Genomic DNA, 22,947 nt, shown 5'->3' on the forward strand with positions numbered 1-22,947 from the left:
AGCCTGCTTATGTAAGATGATAAAGAGCACAGGACTGAAGTGTTTAATACAGAAGAGAAAACAGATATTCTGTTACTTCATCCTGTCTTCATACTTTACTGCGTGTTAGCAAATACTTCCCCAATGTTTACAGTTCCCTTTTTTTTGAAGAAAAAATGTAATCCTTTTAACACAAATGCCACTGATTCTTGAATTGCATTTTTTTGGTGATTTTTAATGGGTAAACTAGTTTAAAAATGCCTTCAAAGTAAAAGAAGCTTAAACGAGGCAACTAATTTAAGAGACTAATTTTCAGATTTTACAAGTTAAATGAGCTTTTAGCCCCTTGAACAGCAAAGACAAGTTGACTTGCACCAAGTCTATCTTAAAAGCTAAAATAAAAAGTGTGGAAAGAAGCCAAAGTGAAATAGATAATATTTTATGTTATGGAGTGCAGTGCTTGCATATTTTCCAAAAGAGATGGAAAGAGATGAAGGCATAAGGATGGAATAATAGTCAAAACTTTTAGAAGCAAATGCACACAGTGGAGCACATTTAATAGATTTTTCTGATAAAAAAGAATTAAGTCAAATACAAGAAATCCCTTGATGTGGTTGGCTTTCAGGTCACTTAAGAGAAAGGTGTCTGATTCCTGATGGAGTCAGCACTGAGTAACTTGGATCTTCTCACCATAAGCTCATGAGTGTCCTTTAGTTCTCTCTCTGCTCATTGATGAGTGAGAGCTCTGAGGCCCTTCAGGTGGTGTTTCTGTGGAAAGCAGAAAACCAAAGCTTTCATGAGCTGCTGTAAGAAGAAAGGTAGTGTGCTTCCTGTGAGTGAGCTGCTCAGCTCTGTGAGGCTTCCCTCCCAGGCTTTCCTGGGAGATTGTGCTGAAACCATGTACCATTTCCCTGTGTCACTGGTGTATCTTTTTAGTAGGACTCTTGACCTTCATTTTGGGCTGCTCAGGTGGAGACTTTCTCTTCTCCTCTTGCATGGAGTACCAGTCTGCATTTTATTGATAATTACTGGTAGCTTACAAAATAGTGTTCACTCTTACATGTCCCTTGTGACTTAGCATTAAGAGGGCTCTTCTGTTTTCTACTGTATGGCTTATCAGTTATCCCATAATGAAGTGTGGTATCAGGAGCAAAAACTGTGCCTTGTCTGGGGAGAAATTGAGCAAGTTTTGTATTTCAGATGAAGAATCTCACCAAGGCAAAGCAGTCATTGGCATTGTGGTCTTTCCATATAATAAAATGAGTGGAATAAGAAGTGTATGTTACGCACAATTTAACTTGCTCCATAACTTTCTTGCTCATAGAGGCAGCTGGAGATGTTAATTTAGGGATTGGCCAGTCCTGTACTTGTCACAAGTGCCTGAATGCATCCAGAAAAAATCAAAAGAAGTGATAAAATGTAGTACAACATAACACAGTACAAAAACACCATTGAGAATCTAGAGCTTCAGACCTATTCCCCAGTTTGTCTAGAGCTATTGATTTTTTTTGACTGGTGGTGGTAATGTTTTGGGGTTTTTTGATGGGTTGTTTTTCTTTTTTGGAGACTAGAGAGCTTTTCTGTCAGTGGTCTTTGAAGGGAAGTCTGCTGCCCACTGTGGTGACAGGTCTTCACTTGGCCTGTGCTGCTTTTAGGGGGATGCGATCTGTTACTGCTTGGATAGTCTGCAGAGCTGAGAAGTTGATCTGAATTTGCCACCACTCTGAAGAGTACCATACTACATCTTTAAATCATTCTGAACTCAAAGGTGAAGTGTTTAATGTGTGAAAACAAAAAACCATGATGGCATCATTTGGGTATAATCAAAAAGGTTCTTCTGTTCATGGCAGTTGTTACTTGTTTGACAACAGTATCTGAAACTGACATTTCCAGCATATTTCCCTATCCCAGCTCATGGAGGGCTTCACTTAATTTCCTATTCAGTCATGGACAGGATCTCTGGTTGGGACTCTGGACTTAGGAGATGTTGACAATTGCCTGTTCTTCCCTTTTCTGTGACAGTGATTCTCAGGATGGATGTGATATTAGCTGAGAAGGCTGCAAAGAGGAAACTGCTCGTGTTTTATGCGTAGCACACTGCAAGTTTTGGGGATAAGATTGCTTTTGAGATCTGTGCCATGATGGAAATTGTGCCCAACTGGCATTTGTGTCAGGAAGTTAACCTACATTCCTTTGTCCTCTTGCACCGCTCAGATGTCAGGTGTTGGTGTCAGCCTGTTGTCAGTGCAGGTATTTCAAGGTGACTTGAGGACTTTGTCCTCATGACTGAGAGATGAAGATTTGATCCTGAATGTAATTCTGTGGTCATGGAGAAGGTGACTGGAGGACAGGCTCTGTCTGTAGTGCAACCACAGACATCTGTGTCAGGGTGCAGGTGCTCACACAGTATTGCTGCAAAGGTGAAAATACCTCCTGCTGGGCTCCTGGCGTTACAGCTGTGTGCTGGCATTACAGATGCACACACATCATACACAACCAGGCAGTGCCTCTTAATAAAAGATTATAAATGAGCAGCCTTTCGGCATGCAGTATCAGATCAAACCTTGACATGCTGTAGCAAACCATTTTCGAAGCTCAAAGAGTGCGCAATAGACCAAATGGAACTGTGGAAAGGAAGGATTGACACAAGCTGTGAGAAACAGAAAAACTGCTGCTGAGATATGTGGGAGAAAATACACACCCACAATCTGTAAGTCTCTCCAGTTTCGAGGAAGAGCAAAGTGAACAAAAATGGGAGGTGAAACACCATGTATGTGTGTTGGATCCTAATAGGAAGCAAGAAAGTATTGTGTGAGGAAAAGGGGAGAAGGGAAATTATGTTTTCAGGTAGTATTTGAGGAATGAACTGTTTCTGAGCTATTCATGACTGTGATAGTACAGCAACAACAATATTGGTAACAAAAGCATACAGAAGGGTGATTCACCTGCAAAGATGCTCACCATGGACCTTGAGGCAGTGAACAAGGGTGGACAATGCCCCCACATTTCTGAGAGAACTTGCAGTGGTGCATGTAGAAAGAAGAGAGGAAATCCAACAGAGGGGAAAAAAAGAAAGCCAGGTTTTAAAGCACAGAACACTTCATCCTGTAGAGAAGTAAATGGAAATTCAGGGAAAAAATAGAAGTGGAATATAAATATGAAGGTGAATTTGTAGAAGTTTTGCTATCTCTCTTGCCACACAGCACAGGAGTACCAGGAATACTCCTGTCTATTCAGCTTTGAAAACCTCAGGCAGGTTTCTCATCTGCTTAAATAATGTAACTGATGACATTTTAGGAATCAATTTTAGTTAAAAGCTGGGAAAGTGATTTCGGTATCTAATGGAATGAAATCTGCCAGTAAGTCAGATTTAGACTTACTGCTTATTTTAAAAACTACCAATAGCCTTAAACTGAATGGTGAAAAATGAAATGCTCTATGAGCAAAGACAAATGCTGGCTAGCATTAGCTTTATTTGTTCAAAAGCAGTGTTCTAAAACCCCTTATATTGAAGGCACTCAACAGTTAAAATGTCTCCAAATAATTTTAACTTTAATATATAAAAAATTGCATGCAGTCTTTACATTTAGCTTTCACTTGATTTCTTTTTTTTTAATATTACGCTCAAGAAGCCTGCTAAAAACTGTTACACACTACAGGGTTTCAAGTGAGTATGTTTTGGTATTGAAATATTTTATTCTTCCCTTCTAGCCTCTTGTTGTGCCTCACAGAATTCATTCAACAAGTAGAAATGGGAGAGAAGAAAAAACACGCTCCGAAATAAACTGTAAGCATGTGTAATGTGACAATATGATGTATTTAATCATTGATATTATTTCAGCTGGTATTTTGGGTATCTGACATATATAGAAGCATTTTTAATGATGCATAGGAAAATGAAAACTTAGGCTCTTTCACTTAAGGATATAGGTTCTTTAAAATATTTGGATACACCCTTTGCCAGCACTACAGCAAAGATGATTATTGCTTCATCTTAATTGAACAAGACACAGCCTGAGCTCTTCTGAGAGCTGATTGACATAGTTTCATGTGTTGCTCCAGCAAGGGTATTCAGACCAATGCCAGATTCAGCTGGGTAACAATGGCAAAGGATTATTTTTTCTTCCTTAATTCAGTAGCTTGGATTTGCTTTTGAATTGAAACAATCCCATAGAGGTCAGGAAGGGAGGAGGTTGATCACTGGCCATTAAAAGCAGACTCCATCCCCCTAGCTGTAGTAATTCTTTTGCTTGAATTAATTCAGAGCAGTACTCAGAGCTTTAGCTGTCTTCTCTTAAGGTAAAATTGAGAGTAGGAGTGTTCAAGAAGTCCTGCCAAAGAGTTGTTGTGGTAAGTCACTCCAAACATCATTCAGCACTCTTTAGTGCTAGTGAGTCTCCCAGAAGAACAGATCCAACAGTGAATTCACACCATGGCTAGTTTTTTTCTAAAAATTACAGCTAAAAATTGCACCTCTAAAGAGGACACTTCACTGCCCTATTTGCTCAGTGGTTTTCCTGTTCCTTCTAATGAGTAGGTGAGGCAAATGGTGATTGGGCTGCCTTTGTGATAAAGAGTACTTTCTGGGCCCATTAGTTTCTAGCAGGCACAAGTTTGGTATGTCCATGTGTCACAAGTTTCTGTCAGTGAGGATATGATACACTCATTAAACTGATTTTTTTCTTTTTTGTTAGCCTTTGAAGCTAAGTCTTTGTCTAACTACAGTCCAACTTCTTGTTTTTATTTTCTCCCCTTTAGTTGGCCAAGTAAAGTTTGATCCACCCTTGAGGAAAGAGACAGAGCCCCATCATGAATTTGTGAGTAACGAGCGGCATGAGCTATGCACTACACATTATTCCCTACAAATATCTGTGGAGGAGGAGAAATCCAAGATGTATAGCATGCTTCCTTAGTACTACTGAACTTGTTAGTGATTTTACTGACAAGTTGTAACAGTGGTTTTTTGGTGCCATTACACTCACTGTATGTAGCAAACCTCTGTATTTGTGGTTTCTGCCAGGTGTGCTGTATGTGCTAAGCAACAGCCCTTTGTGTTGCAGGTTACCTATATCCTTTGTACCTCACTGCCCAGTATAGCATTCCCTTTATTTACAGAGTTGGTTTTTTAATTAATTCCTGTGTGTACTCAACTGTTTTTCTCCCTCATTCTTGTATTGACAATGGAAATAATAAAATTGAGAGCTTGGGGGGAGAGGTACAATGCATTTTAAAAGGATTTCCTCTCTGAAAAATCCTTCTGTGGCTCTGTGTCACAGATGAGCCATGCTGAGTCTGGCAGCTGATACTTTCTGCCAAGGTGTATTGCCAGTGATTTCTTCCTGTGGGCCCATCAGTACAAGGAGTGTAAGAACTCAAGCTATGGGGGAAAAGGTGTCTGTGCTGTGTCACACACAATTGCAGTAGCTTCCTCTCTTCTCTGGAGACTGTTGCTTTCCACATTTGTGCACTTGGGCAGTTTCTTCACATTCCTGGACAAAAATACACTCCTTTGCTTCCTCACTGCAGACTTGTGTGTTCATTTTGTTTTCCTAAGGCAGGTGTTACAGAGAAAAAGTTGGCTTAGTAGATAGGTGGGAGGGACAGTGGCTTTGCTCTGAGTTGGTTTTTGGAAGGGTGTGTACTTAGGAATGTACTTCTGTAGTCTACAAACCACATGTGAGTCGGATTTCTGACACAGACTTCCTTGTGGTGCTCTGTAGTTGTACTGAAATAATCCTTCCAAGTGCTTTGCCCTTTGGTAGTGGGTCAGCATACTCTGGCTGTATGAGGTTGTATTTAACCAGGCTCGTCCTCAGAACTGGCTGGACAGAGAGCCTCAGTTTCTGGTGCCTGTTTGAGATGGAGGAGAACAGCTGACCAAATCACACATGGGATTTAGAGAAGTATTTCAGATGTGTTACTTAGACCGTGACATAACTGTATCATTTAGGAGCCCTGGTTATGTAAGTTTTTATTAAATATGATAATGAAGGCAGTGCTTCTACCCTAAACCCATCATTTAACTCAAAATTATTTTTGAGCTGATTCCAGGTTATCCTGTGTTTGCTTCCCTGTTGCATGGTCTGGATTGTAAAGAAAATGCAGTTGGAAGCATTGTATTGTTGAAATTACCATGCTTTTGTTCATTAAGAATTTTATTTATACACACACAATCATAATTGCAAAAGGATGTCAGGGGGGAGGCTGAAGTTTTAAAAATACTTTTCCCATTTCTTTCTTTTTATCAGTTGCTGAATATACAAACCATAATGGATAACTCCATGGGGCAGTGGTGCTTTTATTGCACCTTAGGAACTTGAGTTGCTAAACTGGAGAGGGATTTTCTAAGGGGGTTAAAGCACAGCTTTTGAGAGCACTTCTTTGACAGGTGGTGTTGGAAGGGAGGAATCCAAGCCTTTTCCTACACTGTGTGTTAGCAGTCAGGACCTTTGCACTTTGGAATCTCAGAAGCCCTTGCTGCTTGGTGAAGGGACTTGAACCATCCAGATTAATTCTTCTGATAAGAAAATATATTAGTGTTGTCTGTTCTGGTCAGATGTTTCATATTTGAAACCTGTCCAAAGAACTTGCCTCATCTCCCTGTCTGTAGGGAGCATCTATAACTGTTTGTTTGGATCTTTCTGAAGAGGAAAATTAACTGCTCTGTGCTTTATGTCAGAAGGAAGCATGCAGACCTGATATGTTCTTCCCAGATAAAACAGATTTGTGATTTCAAAAATAATGATGTTGGGTCCAGAGACCAAATTAAAAGCATACAGGTATAGATTAGCTGTAGAACCAGTGGACATTTTAAATTGGCATGGCAGATTGCAAACAAGTGACCTATTCAAAGAATGGATGCTTTAGCAAAGAGCCTCAGCACAAACCAGTCTGTGGGAGAAATTTGTAGTAATCTACCTGCTCTGGCAGAGAAAGTCTTTGAAATGGAAGTGGGAGCAAGAGATGCCTGTGTCTTCCTCTAGCAGTAACAGTGGGGATCTGTTTTCATTAAAGCAGTTCTGATGCTTTTACTTCTGTCTCACCAAGCATGTTTACACTTACACTCAGTTACTTACGTGTGTGAGTGCACAAAGGACTGGACCCCTGCAGCATGAGGAGTTATGGTCTGTGCTGCACTGAGATATTGAACTGGACTCTTACTGGGACAGTTTGTCACACATTACCACAGCTCAGCTGATGAGCAATAATTCATCATTTTGGTGTTTGGTAATGTGACCATTCCCTTAGCTGTGTTTTGCCCCCATCCTGAGAACTGTCTTAACATGGTTTTGAGTTTCAACTAACAGTATCTTTTTTTTTTTTTTTAGCAAGAAAATTTACATTTATGTGCACCTGGCTTTCAGTCACAATATAAATAACTCGCTTTTCTTGATCTCTATCTAATGAACAGCCTGACACTAGCGATTTTTTGGACAATTCAGAAGACATATACTACACTGCAAGATCTAACCTGGTATTTTTCATCTTATGCCTTTCTTTGTCAGTGTTAGTTTGGTCCTTGTTTTCCTTTTTGAAAGCTCATGTTTTGTCCTGTTGTTGTAGTAGTGGTGTTTTCATCTGTGTGAAAACCATTCAATGTAACTATTAGTCTGTATGTGTATTTCTGTAGTGTAGAAAGAAATTCTCAGTATGTGCAGCATTGTGACAGTATTTAACCTGTATTCATATTTACTTGAATTGCTCTTACAGAAGGGGCTTAGTGTTAATGCATTCATTCTCATTTCTTTACTGCCATACTGTGCATAATTTGTTCATTTTTTGGAGGGTGATTGAAAATAGAAGAAACATATTCTTTGTATTTTTGTCTGGTAGTTCCTTTAAGTGATCCCATGCAAGATATAAAATATATAAGTGTAAGTCTCTGAATTCTCCAGATGGTAATTATGCTACAGAATGAGTATACACTTAATAGAAATAACAGAAAGTGGGCTCATAACTGTTTTCAATGGTATTTGGCATCATATAAAGTCTGATACATATTCCAAATTTTTTGTTGCTGCACTGCTAAAACATTTGGTTGTTAGCATCACACTGTAGAAATCACTGTAGGAAGTGAGTATTCTTATGTCTCTGCTCTTTGTGTAGTTAGATGGGTAATGCATCCAAGTCTTGGACAAACTGTTGGAAAAAAGGAAGCAGCATTCTGTACTAAATGAAGAGCATTAATCTACTAATTTTCTTAGATTTGTGAGATGTTTAATATAGGTGCTCCAAGAGGAAGATGGGAAAACTGGGGTGTTTGAGAATGTCTTGGGGTTTATGTGATAATTTTTTGTTATTTGTTTTGTTTTTTAATGGTTTTTTTTGTTTCTTTGTTTGTTATGCCATCTGTTGGCTTGGTGTGACTTGAATCTGCCAGAAACATAGTTAGTGAAAGCTTAGACTGTCTCTGCCTTTCTTGGAAGGAATTTTCTGTATTGCATATTTACGAGAATGTTTCACAAACTGTTTTAAAATCAGTAGCTTAGATTTCCCTACCTGGTGGCAACACCTCCATCCTGTGCGGTTCCTCTGGTTTTGAGAATGTGGTTTTGGCTTTTCAGTTTGGTTTGCTTTTGGTTTCCTCTTCGCAGTTTGACACCTTTTAAATCTTTTTTTTTAAGGTTACTCTCAGTGTTGTCACATATCTTGCTAGCCTGGTGTCTGTGGGTCTAAGAGCAGAATGAGAACATGTCTCATAGCTGAACTGTCCTTTCTTATCCTTCTACCCCATACTCTTCAGTGCACTCTTCAAAAATTGTAACTATTATAAAACTTACCAAGTACTACTGTTGTTACTGTCGTGAGATGTGTTTTTAAAGTCACTCAACAGCACTTTTTCTTTCTCTGTTTCACTGCTTTCTTCACATCCTCCTGTGCTCATTGTGAATCAAAGTGGAGAATTCTGAGTTGGTGGTAATACATCATGAATTTTTGAGAATCTTCCAGTAAGATCTAACCCTTAGAGGAGATAATTACTAGTTGGTTCATTCTTCTGTAGGATGTGCTAATCAGAGATTTTCTCTGTGTCTCCTTCCCCCACTCCTGCTCTCTCAGTATTGGTTTCAGATATGTTCATTGAGAAGTGATACATGAATTTTTCAAATGTCATCAAGAGGAGAAGATTATACTTTTTCACAAGCATTATGTATCACCTACTACTGTTGGGCTCTTTCCCTGCTGTTGTACTGGTTTTATAAAATACCTCATAAGCAGCAACTCCTTTGCAGAGCTGTGTGTCTCTAAGGTTGTAAAAAAAAAAAAAAGATCATAAATTGAGGCATACTTTGGACTACAGACAGTTGAGGTTCAAAGCAAATTTGGGGAGTGACAGTATTTTTACCTATCACCACGTATTTTGCACAGCTGGATTGATCATATGGCAGTTTATGCAGTCATCATGCACATTACCTTTCAAACATTTGATGCCTATGATGTGGCTACTCTTAAAAATCATTCCTGTCTTTTTCTTCTCCCCCTCCTTCCCCCTGTGCTCTTCTGAAACAGCTGCCTGGATCTACCAGAAGAATGGAGAAATTGAGTACAAGTCTTGTTTGCAGGGAAAAGTCCCTGTCCAAACCCCAGTATCCCTTAATGCAAATTGCAATCAGAAAGGACAAGATAGTGCTTCTCTTTGATCTTCTACAAATATACCCCTTTGGTTCATAGCTAAATAAATAACAGACTATTTTGCTCTAAATAGAGGCTCTTCTGCCTTTCAGGATAGGTGTTTTTTCTGCAATTAGACAACGAATTTCTCAGAAACTTTCTTGGGTACCTTCCATCCTTTGAGATTTTTTTTTTTGCATGTGCTACTTCCTGTCATTCAGATTTCTTCATGTTCCTATTTTGTCTTCTTAGTCTTATGTGCACATTAGATTTGCATAAGGTAGATCTTTTCACTGTCTTTCTGTATATTTTAAAAGCAGTTGCTTGGATCCTGGCTCAAATAAGTGGCAGAGCTGAGCATTGCATTTGCAGTGAGCTCAGGAAATGGTTTACATCAAAGTCACTTTTAAAAATATGTATTCTTTTTTCTGGGACAATTTTAACTTATGCTGTTGCTTCTGAGTCACAAAAGCTTATTGTTGTTCTGACTCAAAACAAAATGTCACATTGAACCAAATGAAAATATTTTCATTTAGGTTATCGTGATCTACAGTGAAATTCTGTGGCAAAATATTTTTCTTCCCATTCATAGTGAGCTGAAAAATAATTCTGGTTCATATATGGAGAACTGGGCTGCACACCTTGTTACGTGAGAAATACCATCAGAGAATTCCCCAAAAAAAGATGAGGTGGGAAGAAACTTCTGGTGATCTCTAGCTTAATTCTGCCTAAAGTCAGGGCCTGGAGTAGTTTAATCTGGAAGATATAACACAGAGTGAAAATTGTTGAATTCTACTGTTGAAGTGACAGAGGAGTTGAACAAAACTTGGATTTGATATCTCAGGTTCCAACATGTAATTGCTTTCAGTTGTTACAAACGTAACATTCATTTTGGACTTCTTTAGCAAAGAATTCTGTAAGAGGTTTGCAGCTCCCATGCAGTCTGCACTCTTGTCCTTGCCAGCTGCATTTATACATTTGGGCCTATTTAAATAATTTGGTCCTGGTCGGTTTCTGTTTTGTTTTGGCTTATAAATACACTCTGAGTTTAATAATTTGTGATAGTTTTTGGTAACAGTTACTTTTAGGAGTGTAATGTTTCCACACAGCTATTCTGTGATTTTTAATTATTTGTGGCAGAAAAGCTAAAATATTGGGAGGAAAAGACTGAACTAAAGAGATTGACATAGATAACAGAGAACCTTGCCCAGGAGCATTTTTCTTTAAGTAATTTTTCTCCTCACTACACATACATACATATGCTTTTTCTTTGCTGCAAGCCATGAAGACTCCTATCCTGTTTAGCTAACATAGCTCTAAAAACTTATTGTAGCTCTCAGTGTTAAATTTCAGAGAGTCTTCATGCCCTTTTCAGTTTTAGGTAGTAAAATGGAGCATGGTCCTTAGGATCAGAAGAAAATAAGTAGAAATGGGAGGAAATGTGCCAGTGGTTTTTGCTCTTTTTTTTCCCTCCCCTGTTCTGGGTATTTTGTACCTTGGAAAAAGTAACTGAGAAAATGAGGTGCTCAGTTTTACTGCTTGGAGGCAAGGGGATGTTCATAGTCAAAATGCAGAGAGAGCTGAAATACAAGGGAAGAGGGGAACGGTGGTTGTGTAACAGTAATGCACAGTAAAACCTCAGTCAGCCACCAGGAAAGAATTATATTTAGCCTGTTTGAAATAAATGTACATACAACTTGCTATTTCTGATGTGTTAGGGTATCCAAAGAAATTCAAGAATGCACTTTCTTATTGAAATAAAGGCACTAAAATGCAGAATATGCCTTAGGTGGTGTTAGGCTCTTTCAAAAATTAACTTTCTCTTTGATGAAGCAATGGGATAGGAATTGCTTTATCATTTTACTGAGAAAGAGATGTGTATGTGCCTTCTTACTTGATATGTTGGTAGTCCAAAGGTAATTTGTATTCTTTGAAATTCAGAGTTACTTCCCTAGCATTTTGTACATTTCAAGCCTTACTTTTGTCTTGTTAGATTTCAAGAACAGCAAACATAGGAAGTAACTGAATTGCTGGTTTGCTGTATACATTGTTTTGGTTTTGAAGGCCTTAACACCGAAAAATAGATTTCCAGGACAGCCCAGCCCTATAGAACAAATTAGGATGATAAGACTGTTAAAGGTACAGTAGCAGTTAACTTACAGTGAAATTCTGCAGAAATTAAACTGCAGAAGATATTGTAGATTTGATCATTCCTGGGAAATTTTTTTCATAGCGTGGCCTTACCATCAAACAGTATAGAAGAAATCTCTATGCTGTTTTTAGTCATTGATTACCTTGCACACGTGATTTATCTGAGGGTATGATGTGGCTTTCTACATGGCAGCTTCCTTTAATGTTATCTAAGCTGTTGAGAAGATCTGGTAATTATTCCCTGTAGTACCTTTTTTCTGAAGCAATCCCTGCCAGCAAAGAGCACTCTGGTGTTGTACACGGATGAGTTGTTTCAGGAATGAGCTCTTAGTAACCTGGGGCTGAATGCAGAATAATCTGGGGTTGCATCTTTGGTTCAATACCAAGATCATTGACCTCTTCTCATTGCTACTGCCTGTAGGTCTCAACATTCTATTGGAATAGATCTGTCTAGTCTCTGATTCATTCTGTGTCAATGTTGTCTGATCTAAAAAGAATTCTCATTAACTAATCAGCATTGTATGTATGTTAAATGAAAATATTAATGTAGATCGATAGAGTCGATGGGTGAATTTGCATAATTTAGTAATTAATGCTAATCTGTTCTTCCCAGTAGAAATCCGTAACTCATAAGATTTCATACCTTTATGTTTAGCTTTAAAAAGGTCTACTTCTCTAGGGTGTTCTGATGCTGCACAACAGCTCTCTGGAGGCTTTGCTGGATACATGCAGTATTTACCAATGTTTCTGTATCAAATATGTAGCTAGAATAGACTTACTTAAGATAAAATTATGATTTCTGTGTCTATGTGAAATAGAAGGTAGAACAAAAACGTATTTTACTTTTTAAAACCTCTCTAGCTCTCAGTATTTATCAAGAGGTCAAAAGGAGCAATTTCCCTAGTAGTGGAGTACTTGGTCCTACTTTGGAGTGAAAACCTGCAATATTTAAAGGGCTTAGGAAAATCATACATGTCCAATTAAAATCATAGTCAAATGTATGTCACACAACAGTAAAGTGAATCAAAACAAAGTTTTTGCCCTTTTAAACATTTAAACATAAGTAATTCTGGCAGATGTCATTTTTGATAAGGAAAATTCCAGTATTGCTTAAAAGGTCTGGTGACAGGAAAGCTCCTTTTGTTTTAGGTGGGTTTATTTATTTTCTCTTAATAATTTCCCTGTCATTGCTGTACAGTGTATCTATAGCCATACATTGCACAGTGTGTAAATTCAAATGGAGAGACATTTTGGGTCTGTCCAGCATAACATCTTTGTTTCTCACCTTTAAGTAATGTGATTTTGCAACACTGAAGGCTTGTCTCTTCAAGGTGAAAATCTCAAATTTCATTACACTGTTCTGGGGGTATTTTTCTCAACAGTTTCCCAGTCTTTGTTCTGGCATCCTCTTACAGAGACTCACACAACCTGTTTAACCTACTGGCTTGTGAGTCTGGTGACATCTTATGTTTCCAGTCTTGTGATTTTTTCTGCTCTAGAGCCTGAATCCTCAAAATATCTGTGCTTGCAGGTGGAAGTTTCTGAGATTGCATAGAAGTAATAGAAGCACTCAGAGCAAAGAAAGTTAAATCTGTTTCTTTGTGGTGGGTTGTAGTACAACAGCTGGTGGTGAGCAATCAGATCAGTAGAAGTGGATAGAGTTTGGTGGGTTTGGGGGATCATTTAATTCTAGAACAAAGATGTGTAATAAAGTTGATACAGAGATTGAAAAGTCAGTCTCTCCATGGTTCAGGAAATGCCAGCACCAGGCTTGCATTTGCGATTTTTATTCAGCCCTCTGATCTGTACATTCTTTTACATCAAGTAATTATCAGTTACGTAGTGTTTTTCCCACATTTTCCCTTGTTTTGGGAAAATATGTAAAGTCACTGAAGCAACCAAATGCTACTGACAGCTGTGGTAGACACACCCATGTGGAAACTACTACTTAGCTTTACAGGGCAGACTAAAGGGTGCAGTAAACAACCTGAAACTCCTTGGCAAACAAAAACCAGTATTTATGGCTTTGTATTAACGTGATTGCCCTTCAGCCTGGAACTGAGGGCTGCAGTGGTTTCTGCTTCATCAGCTTGGAACAAGCAAGAATCTGGTGTGAGACTTTTCCTCTGGTTTTTAAAAACACCCTTTTGAAAGATCAGCCCCATCTAATCCAGACTTATTCCTCTTAAAGCTTGGGTACCTGGGCCTCTTGCTGAAGGGTGACATGCTTTTGATATGGGTTCCAGCTGAAAGGGGACTGTTCAGCAGAAGATGTTGGGACACCTTTAAAGTGTTTCCCGGGAAGGAAGGGTGTAGCTCCATTTATCACTAATTTAGGTGATCGATAATTTGTTTCTCCTGGTGAATACACTCAGTATTTTGGGAGCATATTTATGCTCAGATTTCTCCCATTGTGATCCACCTGAAGGAAAAAATAGACTGTAATTGTAGCAGTATTCTCCCAGCAGATGGAGATTTAATTGTGCTTCAGTGGGGTCCCTGTATGCCATTAAGGCATTAAATATTTATACCATTATGGCGTTAATTTAAAAATAGTGTTGAAGGCCTATTGCCACATCTTCTGTGTAGCCTGCACTCCATGATTGCTGGAGTGTTTGACTTTGTTTATTCTGTTTTTTTTCAAAAGAAGAGGTGTTCCTGAAGTATACACATATTGGTATAACCAGAGGGATAAAAACACTTATTGTCCTTTCTGCTTATTTTTTTAATGTGTCCATGTGCTAAAGGGATTTCAGGCTCCCTGCCAGAACTACTCCCTGTCTGAAATGACTACTAAACGTGCCAATGAGGGGTAGCTGGGTTCTCTGTGGAGTCTGGTAGATTGCAAAGTCCTTAATACTTTTGTTTTTCTTATTATTGTTGTATTGTTTTTGTTGTTTTGTTTTCTTTTCTGCAGCTGACTTTATTTGAGCAAAGGATCTCTGTGTACAAGGAAGGGGCTAAGGTCAGAGTTGTAAAAGGAATCAGAGATGGAGCAAACTGGCAGAGAGGAGCTTTTTGGTTGTAGTGGGCCTGAGAGTGGTGTTAGGGGTCAGGAAGGCCAGAGAAATCAGCTTGTTTGGTATCTCAGGTGTGGCAGAGGGGGTAACAGCAGTGTGGCACAGGGTGTTTGTTGGATGCTCACCTGTTCATCTTAAGAGATTCATTCTCTTCTATTTTTAGGATCTACAGCTAGAGTATGGTCATGGTCCTCAGTGTGGCTACTTTTTGGGTGCAAATAAGTGAGTAAGCAACTGCATTTTCTGTCTTTAATTCATTCAAGACTATTTTAATATAAAGACACATTAGCTGAAGCAGATGTAGTAAAATAAGTCAAGCTTGTTTGTATCAGTTAAAATTCCAAAATCACTTATTTATTTCTAAAATAATAGTAACTCCAGTGATACAGAATGGCAGCACTTCTCAGTATTTGAAACTGTGTTGACCATATTGTTTTTGTGGTGGTATAAGCTTCCTTTTAAGAGCTATTATCGTGGTCTGCTTGTTTACAAAATATTCTGCATGATAGGTCCCACAGAGCATAATTTTACCCCATCTGGGATCTAGCAGTGCTTCTCTTTGCCATTGCTTTGTGCCCTTCTTTATCTTGTAGGGCACTAGGAACATGCAGTTATAGATGCTTTAAAAAATAAAACCTTTCTTAGCAAGCCCTTTAACTTCATGCTCATACCTTTAATCATCTTGATGTATTAATCATATGAAATAATTTTCCATATAATTTTCCCTTTACATGCAATTACTTAATTACAGTTATGCATGCCAGAATTAGGCTGCCTAGCTTTGATTTGCTAAATTAAATCATACTAAAAATGCAGAAAACCTAAGCATAGAGCATGATATTTTTACATAGTCTTTAATTGGGGAAAAAAATCAATACTGTTATCTTCTGAAATCCTGTTGTTTCTTAGTCCTGTGATTCTTCTCTGTCTGTGTTTTCAGACAAAGACATGAATATGAAGTTGAAAATGTTACAAAAATGAGCCAGGGAAGAATTAATTTATCCCAATAGTAGTTTCATACTTGTCAGTCTGATTTAGTTTTTTTTATATTGTGCTTTTCTTGTGGATTTCTTTTAAATTGGATCAAGCTGCCATAGTCCTTTTTTTACAGCAAGAGGAAAAAGGACCACTGCACTTAATAGCAATACATTACTAAACATGCATGAAAGGGTCTTGTACAAACAATAAATGAAAAAAATTTGCAGCTGTGTTCATTTTTATGTGGATGCTGGATGTATATTCTGAAAGGCAGCTGAAATAACATGCTTTGGATTATTTACTGATGGAATCATAGGTGCTTTTGTTCTGGCTTTTGATAATTGTGTTTGTGTACCACAATTAAATTATGTTCTTATTCTTATTTAATTCTGAAGGAGTCTCTTAAAATCAGTTGAAGAAGAGCTACATCAGCGGTAATTCTATTTCTTTTTCCTCTCTTGTGTGTTTCAAAAGTAATTTGTGCATTGATTTTTTTGTCTGTCACAACTAGTTCTTACTTGTCCCTGTGCTTGCTGAGAGTTGAGAGAGGCATAGTTGTCTAGATTGCAGCTATACTTTAAAGAACAGTAATGATTTTGAAAAAAAGACAGTAAAATTCTATAAAAGAGGTAGATTTTGAGGTCAAAATCTTTCACAGCAGTCAAGGTAATTTTAATACAACTTGCTCAACTGTAGTACCTTGTTCATTTTCTTAGGGGACATGTGGCACATTTAGAAGATGATGATGATGCAGATGATGATTCTAAACAGTAAGTCCTTCTTGTAAAAATAAATAAAATCAGATTCTTGAATAGATGAGTATTTGAAAAGAAAAGGTTGAATCATATTCTGTAACAGCTCAGGATTCTTTTTGCAATAGTATTTTTAAAGATAATTATTTTAATGTTGTTCCTAGATGACATCACCATAAGTCATCTTATTCTGCTGATTGTTATAAATTGGGGGGAGGGGAAAATCTTGTTCCTTGTTTGATGCAGTTTTCTTTTTGTTTTCTATTATGGAATAAAATCTTGGCATCATTATGCCGAGCCAGTAATTTTTCCAACCCCAGTCCTGGTGCCTTGAACTGACAACTATATATTAAAATAAAGCTCATGAAAAGTAGATAAAATATATACATTACAGGCTTCTCTAGATGTTTGAGTTTGTTCTGTCTGTGTTCTCAGCTAGCAGGATGCTTGAATGGGTGCTTGGTTTTTGGAATAGAGGTGACTTCCTGTACTCAGAGAGAGCAAGGTTATGTGACTGCAAAGGCATGTGTCAAATTAATGATGTTCATGTTAAATCCCACTGGTATAAATATTCTTGGGCTTTATTTGATTGATAGATGAGAGCAGAAACAATTTAAAAAGCACAACCAGTATGTGTAGATTTACATTCCTAAATAAACCTGATGTAAAGACCAAAAGGAAAGATACCGTTGAGACATAATTTTTGTTTGCTTTCTGTTAATGGATAATTTGGAAAGCTGTTGCTTCATACAAGAAACCTTTAAAACATGTGCTATCTATTGCTGGCATCTCTCTCTTGCAGAGAACCAAACTACACCCTCTCTTCTTTTTTTGAGTTATTTTACTGCTTGGTTCCTCCATCCATACTAACCTCTGGATTTTTTTTTTTTTGGTGTACAACTCTGTGTCCATTCATTTTTGTTTAATGTTTCTCCCCCCTCCTCGCCACCCCCCTCCCCCTTTCTTGCTCTGTTTGCAGCTGGTATCATCAACTTCAATAAAGTTCCAGGGCTTGGAACCTCTTGATCCCTGCTGCCTTGAAGTACTAGCATTGATTTCTTTGTTCTTTGTCCAGTGCTTTGAGATCCTTGTTCCTTGCATGAGCTCCATCAGAACTTTCAAACAGCATTGACTTCAGCTGCTTATGTCGCCGTTGTGTTTCTGTAGATTTTCTTTTTTAGGTTAGGCAAGAAAGAACCTGATAGTTTCTGGTGAGGTTCTGATTCATCTGACTCTGGGGACCAGTAGTCACTGATAGTCTTCCAAAATCATCCTGGTATTTTTTCTGTTTCTTCCCATATTTCATCCCAAGTACTTTTGCCCTACAATGAGAGGCCCTGACAATGTGTAAGCACAGGAGTAAAAGCTTGAATCCCTCAGCCTTGGCTCAGACATACTCTTCACCTGTGCCTTTCTCTTGGTATCTGCTTGAGCCCAAGGCTCTGCTGCAGTTGCTGGTTCATCAGCTTGGTCTTGGATGTCTTTCTGTGGAGCCCACTGAAGATTCAAGTCTTTGGTTTGATTTATATTCTGTGCGGTGGAGCTGCAGTTGAGGAGCACATGTGGCATCTAGTCACTTCTTGGTTCAGATCCAGAATAAAACCAGTGAAGCCAGGATACACCTCCCAGTCCAGACTGATGCCACTGCATGAAACTGGGTGATTTGTAGCAACAGAGACTCCACACACTTCAGAGAACAGTATAAAGTTATCACTCTTCATTTAATAATTTTGATATTTCTTTTTCTCGCATGTGCAGTAAGGCTGCTTGATGCTTGAATTTCCTGGTTATGGAAACTGGGAAAGCAGAAATTACTGGGGCACTGCCCTGCATGAATAGCAGTGACAAACTGCACCTAAACCCTCTTGTTGGAACAAGGGCATGTGGTCCTTTTTACAAACATCTATCACATATATGCCAGATTGTTGCCTTTTTTTCTTCCTTTGGCTGCCCAGTAACATTGGTTGTCTGAAATGCAGGAAGATTATAAAAGGAAATGGAAATGAAGCTTGAGCACTCATGACTGAGACTTAAACCTGGTCCCATGTTACTAAGAGAAGATAATTTCTACCACCAAAGCAGCAGAAGTACATGACACAGGGGAATTTGTTCTCAAAAGTCCTCTTCCAGCTTCTCTGAAATACAAACAACAAGATAAGATGCCAGGACAGAAATTCCTAAAGAGAATGAAGCCAAGCTGACAAGTTTTCGACCTGTAAACAAACAGGCAGATATCTTACTACTTTGAAACATAATTTAAAATTAAGGAAAATATTGTGTAAGAATGTTGAGTTTACATGGCTGTATTCCGAATTTATTTAGTGGAAATAATACTCTGTTCCTTAAAAATTAGGAAACAGGACAGTGGAAGAAGTTTTAAAAACATGCAAAATTTCAGAGTTTAGTGTTTTCTTTTTAAATGGAGCATATTTTTTAAACCACAGAACCAGGAGAGGAAGAATGCTTCCGATGCTTCAGCTATCCTGTTTTCTGATGATATCTTGTACTGTTGGGCCAAGCTGTTGAATTGTTCTTGAATGAAAAAGTTGTCTTTCCCAAGATTTCTGTGAAAAAAGAGACTCATCAACCAAAAACCGACTAACCAACCTAAACACGAGGGTAGCTGTCCACTGCAGATGGATTTTACTTTCATGTCTAAGGCTGTTCTGAGTCATCAGTGTAAATTTTCCAAGGAATGGTATTCATTAGTTCTCTTGTAACTCCCCTTCAGCTCACTGGTAGCCCTTAACTTTCTCCTCTCAACAGAGCAAGTATCAGGCCTCTTCTGTCTCTCCTTACTTTGTTCTGCACAAGTTTGTGCATCTTCAGCAGATCAGTTCATGACACTCTCTGCTCTCTGGTGATCTTTGTTTTCATACAGTATCTGAGGTATAACAAAATATTTGATGCAGTTACTTGGCTATAATAGTGCTCTTGACAAGTTAATGGTGTTTATTTCTAGGGCATTTATCTTCCCCATATCTTCTTGAAGACTGCAATTTGAGTTTTCTCTCTGTTTTGTTTTGTTTCTTCTCTTTATAGTGCTACTATGAAACCTAAAGTGCCACCTCCTTTACCACCAAAGGTAGGTGAGGGGGATTTGGTTGCTCGGAAGAAAAATGCACTTTAAATTAACAAATAAATGCAGAATATTTAAATTACTGTATTGATGGCTCTTTACTTGTGAAAATATCAGGATCCAAATGCTGCATGTGGGGTTTTTTCCTCATTGAGATGTGGCACAGATCCTTTGAAGCTTTTTTCATTATGTTTTTATTATTACTATGTCTCTTTCAGCCTAAATCCATCTTTATCCCCCAAGAAACTTACTCTTCTGAAAATGAAAATCAAGGGACAATCAAAAGATGCCCAACATCAGAGAGTCCAGCAAAATCTACATCTCATGTTCCACCCAGACCACCACCTCCTCGGTTACCTCCACAGAAATCTAATCCTTTAGGTAATAAAAGTGACCCCAAGAAGTGCACAAATATTTCTTGCATAATCTAATGAGATTTTATTTCTGCCTTCTCACCTGTGCACACATTAAAAGATATTGAGGTAATTTTTCTATGGTAAAATAAAAAAAGTCCGTGAAAGGCAAACTTCATGAAGAAAGCATTTAACTCTTTTTTTAAAGCTTTAACTCTTGAGAGGGTCAAATGTACTTTCTGCCAAAGTCACTGACACTATTCCTGCTGATGCCATTGGTGACACAATTGCTTTCCTAAGCAACAGGCTTATAATGTAGAGTATCAGGACTGTTAAAAAAAGTATGTTTGTAGGTTTCAGGTTCAGTGTGTCAGCTGTTGTTGTCATTTGTTATGTCAAGAACAGAGTTCTGCTTTCAAAGTTTGCTTTTGTACGTAATGAACTGGTTTGGGGAGTATAGGAGGTAATTGTGTTTGTTTACTGTCTGCTCAGACTGTTCATTTTATGCCTTTGTCAGTCTGATGCCTTGAGAGTTGTCTTGGACTGGCTTCTCTTAAGCAAGCTCAATGTCTGCCTCTTAATTGTTACTTTGGTAGCTTTTCATTGCTTCATACTTAGTACTGCAGTTGATGTGTTAAAGATTTGACTCTAACAAGGCTGTTTGTAAGGAATCAGTAATTGAAGTTAGCTATTGGCAAGTATTTCTTTAGGTCTGGTCCACACATTTTCCCTCATAACTGTGACTGCATCCCTTTCTGTGCTCCTGTTAGAGTTGTTACATTAGTTACCAGAAGTCACAGACTGAGATGGAATGTGGCTTGATGTATATGTGCGCATGTAAGAACATGCCTACTTCAGAAATAAATTAGGGTATTGTATACTGTATTGTATATAGTATATGTTCTGACTTAATTGGAAATTCTGGCCTATTTAAAACAGTTTTTAGGCTAGATTACTCTTTGAGGTGAAGGTAGAGGAACACAATTTTAAATATGAATCTTTCTAGGTAATGGAGTCACTTCTGTGCAATTAAATGGTGAAAGAGACGAACTGCCACATCAACAGAACGAAGCTAGAGACACTAACTTTTCAAGGAGAGAAAAGAAGGAAATACTGGTAGGTATTTAAGCTTCTGGTTGTCCTTTTAAAATTGTCTTGACTGTTCTACATGTGCAAGGAAAAGGAGCAGGCATGCTGTTTAATATAAAAATTATGCTGCATGGCATCTTGTTTATTTTGGATCAAAGCAGAGTTTCCTTGATTGTCTGGTTGTGATACAGCTGTAAACTGAAGTTTGTCAGTGTGTAATTTGGTTAGAAACAAACATAGTCACAAATACTTACAATTTACTTGCTCTTTCACACACCTAAGAAATGTAATGAGAGCCATGTCATGTGTTGTACTGAGCAATGACTGCTTAAGCGAATGGGGAAATGAGGGAATGGAATATGTTGTAGTTAGAATAGATTAAATGTAACATGAGACTGCCCTCTTTGGGGTCTCCTTCCAAGGATGAGGCTGGAAATGTAATTTTTTTGTGAGAAGTCAAGAGAAACATGGTGTGAGTCTTTGTTTCGTTATAAGGAAGTGCCAGTAATACTGGCAATACTTTGGAAAGCAGGATTACCTGGACACCTTTGAACTGCTCATTTGAAATTGTGTTTGAAGTTTACCTGCAAGATATGTTTGTTCAAAAGCATGTTTGTGCTAGGAGAAATTGATACTGATACAGGAAAGTGCACTGACTGGTAACATTTAATGCTGTAACACTGAACAGTTGAGCAATTGTTAAAATACTGCTTAAACTCTCTAGTACTGGATATGGCATTCTTACAAGCACCATTGTAATGTGAAAATGTTTCGTAAGACTGTGCAAACATTCAGTGAGGAAGTATTAGGGAATCGTAGAGATTTTAATAAAAGAAAACTATGCTGGATGTTTGTGGTTATGCTGTGTGTGGGGAGGGAATATACATGTTCGAGCATGGTGTGCGTGTGAGTGTAAACATACTTTCAAATTTTATTTTCTAGAAACCAATTAGTAATGGCCTTCCTCCCACACCTAAAGTACATGTGAGTATTGCTGAGTCATACAAATGCTTGTTGGGAGCAGGGTGAGAGAGCACATTTTTGAAATGTTTGTAGTATTTGGTTTTTTTACTTAAAAAATCTAATATGACTTAGCCATGCTAAGCCAGTGGTGTGACTCTTAACCTCTTGTTACTACTTGAAGAAAAAAAAAAAATCCTATTGTGACTGTCACATTTTAATTTTTCATATTTATATATTTAATTATTTTCACTTCCACAGATGGGTGCTTGCTTTTCAAAGGTTTTCAATGGCTGTCCATTAAAAATTCATTGTGCAACATCTTGGATAAATCCAGATACAAGAGGTACTATACAATGACTATTTTACCCATTTTGTCCTCTCCTTGAATTTCAAGAGTGCCTAGATGAGCAGGACTATTCCTTTTAAAACAGACAGATATTCATATAAGGAGGAATTGTTCTTTAATTATGCCACTGCTGTCCAAAGTTAGGTTGTTTTATTAATTAAGATATATCAGGTGAAGTTGTTCACTTTGATTAAAAAGAAAAAAATGCATATCAAAGTTTAAAGACTCTTGTCAACATTTTAGTCCAAAAGATGACAATCCTAATTTATTTGTAAAAAAAATCTGACTTTGGCAGTCCTAGTTGAGATTGGTTTCTTTATCATTCACCTGATTTTTTTTTTTTTTTTTTTCCCTTAAGATCTTTCTGGTCTTACAGGATTCTGCAGGTGTTTATATTTGCATAATTTTTAGTGCTTTAATATCTATCTGATAAAAGGGATAATTGGTAATATTGTACTCACTTTGCCTGCCATTACACCTTGTGATTATAAGCTCTATAGACATACTACTGAGCTAGTGGAGCAAGAAAATACTTGGGTTTTTTTAGAAACTGGAATAATGGAAGTGTAAATCCTTAGCAGTTGACATCATCTCAGTAGGAGAGGTCTGCTTTGTTTGCATGGCTGTG

The 22,947-nt window shown here is 37.9% G+C and overlaps 1 protein-coding gene across 5 annotated transcripts in view; it reads left to right on the plus strand.

Annotated features, from left to right (window-relative positions):
• Positions 1-22,947, plus strand: part of MAP4K3 (mitogen-activated protein kinase kinase kinase kinase 3) — a 66,798-nt gene that overhangs the window by 25,583 nt on the left and 18,268 nt on the right. For 2 of the 5 annotated variants that reach the window (XM_032103413.1, XM_032103412.1), the window contains exons 13-23: positions 3,691-3,766; positions 4,738-4,796; positions 7,391-7,453; positions 14,923-14,981; positions 16,133-16,171; positions 16,454-16,507; positions 19,532-19,574; positions 19,787-19,949; positions 20,928-21,037; positions 21,953-21,994; positions 22,232-22,316. In XM_032103413.1, coding sequence (XP_031959304.1) covers positions 3,691-3,766; positions 4,738-4,796; positions 7,391-7,453; positions 14,923-14,981; positions 16,133-16,171; positions 16,454-16,507; positions 19,532-19,574; positions 19,787-19,949; positions 20,928-21,037; positions 21,953-21,994; positions 22,232-22,316 — 793 coding nt within the window. The remainder of the gene's footprint in view (positions 1-3,690; positions 3,767-4,737; positions 4,797-7,390; positions 7,454-14,922; positions 14,982-16,132; positions 16,172-16,453; positions 16,508-19,531; positions 19,575-19,786; positions 19,950-20,927; positions 21,038-21,952; positions 21,995-22,231; positions 22,317-22,947) is intronic. The other 3 variants (XM_032103414.1, XM_032103415.1, XM_032103416.1) reach the window with 3 other exon arrangements.

The sequence above is a fragment of the Corvus moneduloides genome, chromosome 3 (assembly GCF_009650955.1).
Source record: "Corvus moneduloides isolate bCorMon1 chromosome 3, bCorMon1.pri, whole genome shotgun sequence".
NCBI lineage: Eukaryota > Metazoa > Chordata > Aves > Passeriformes > Corvidae > Corvus > Corvus moneduloides.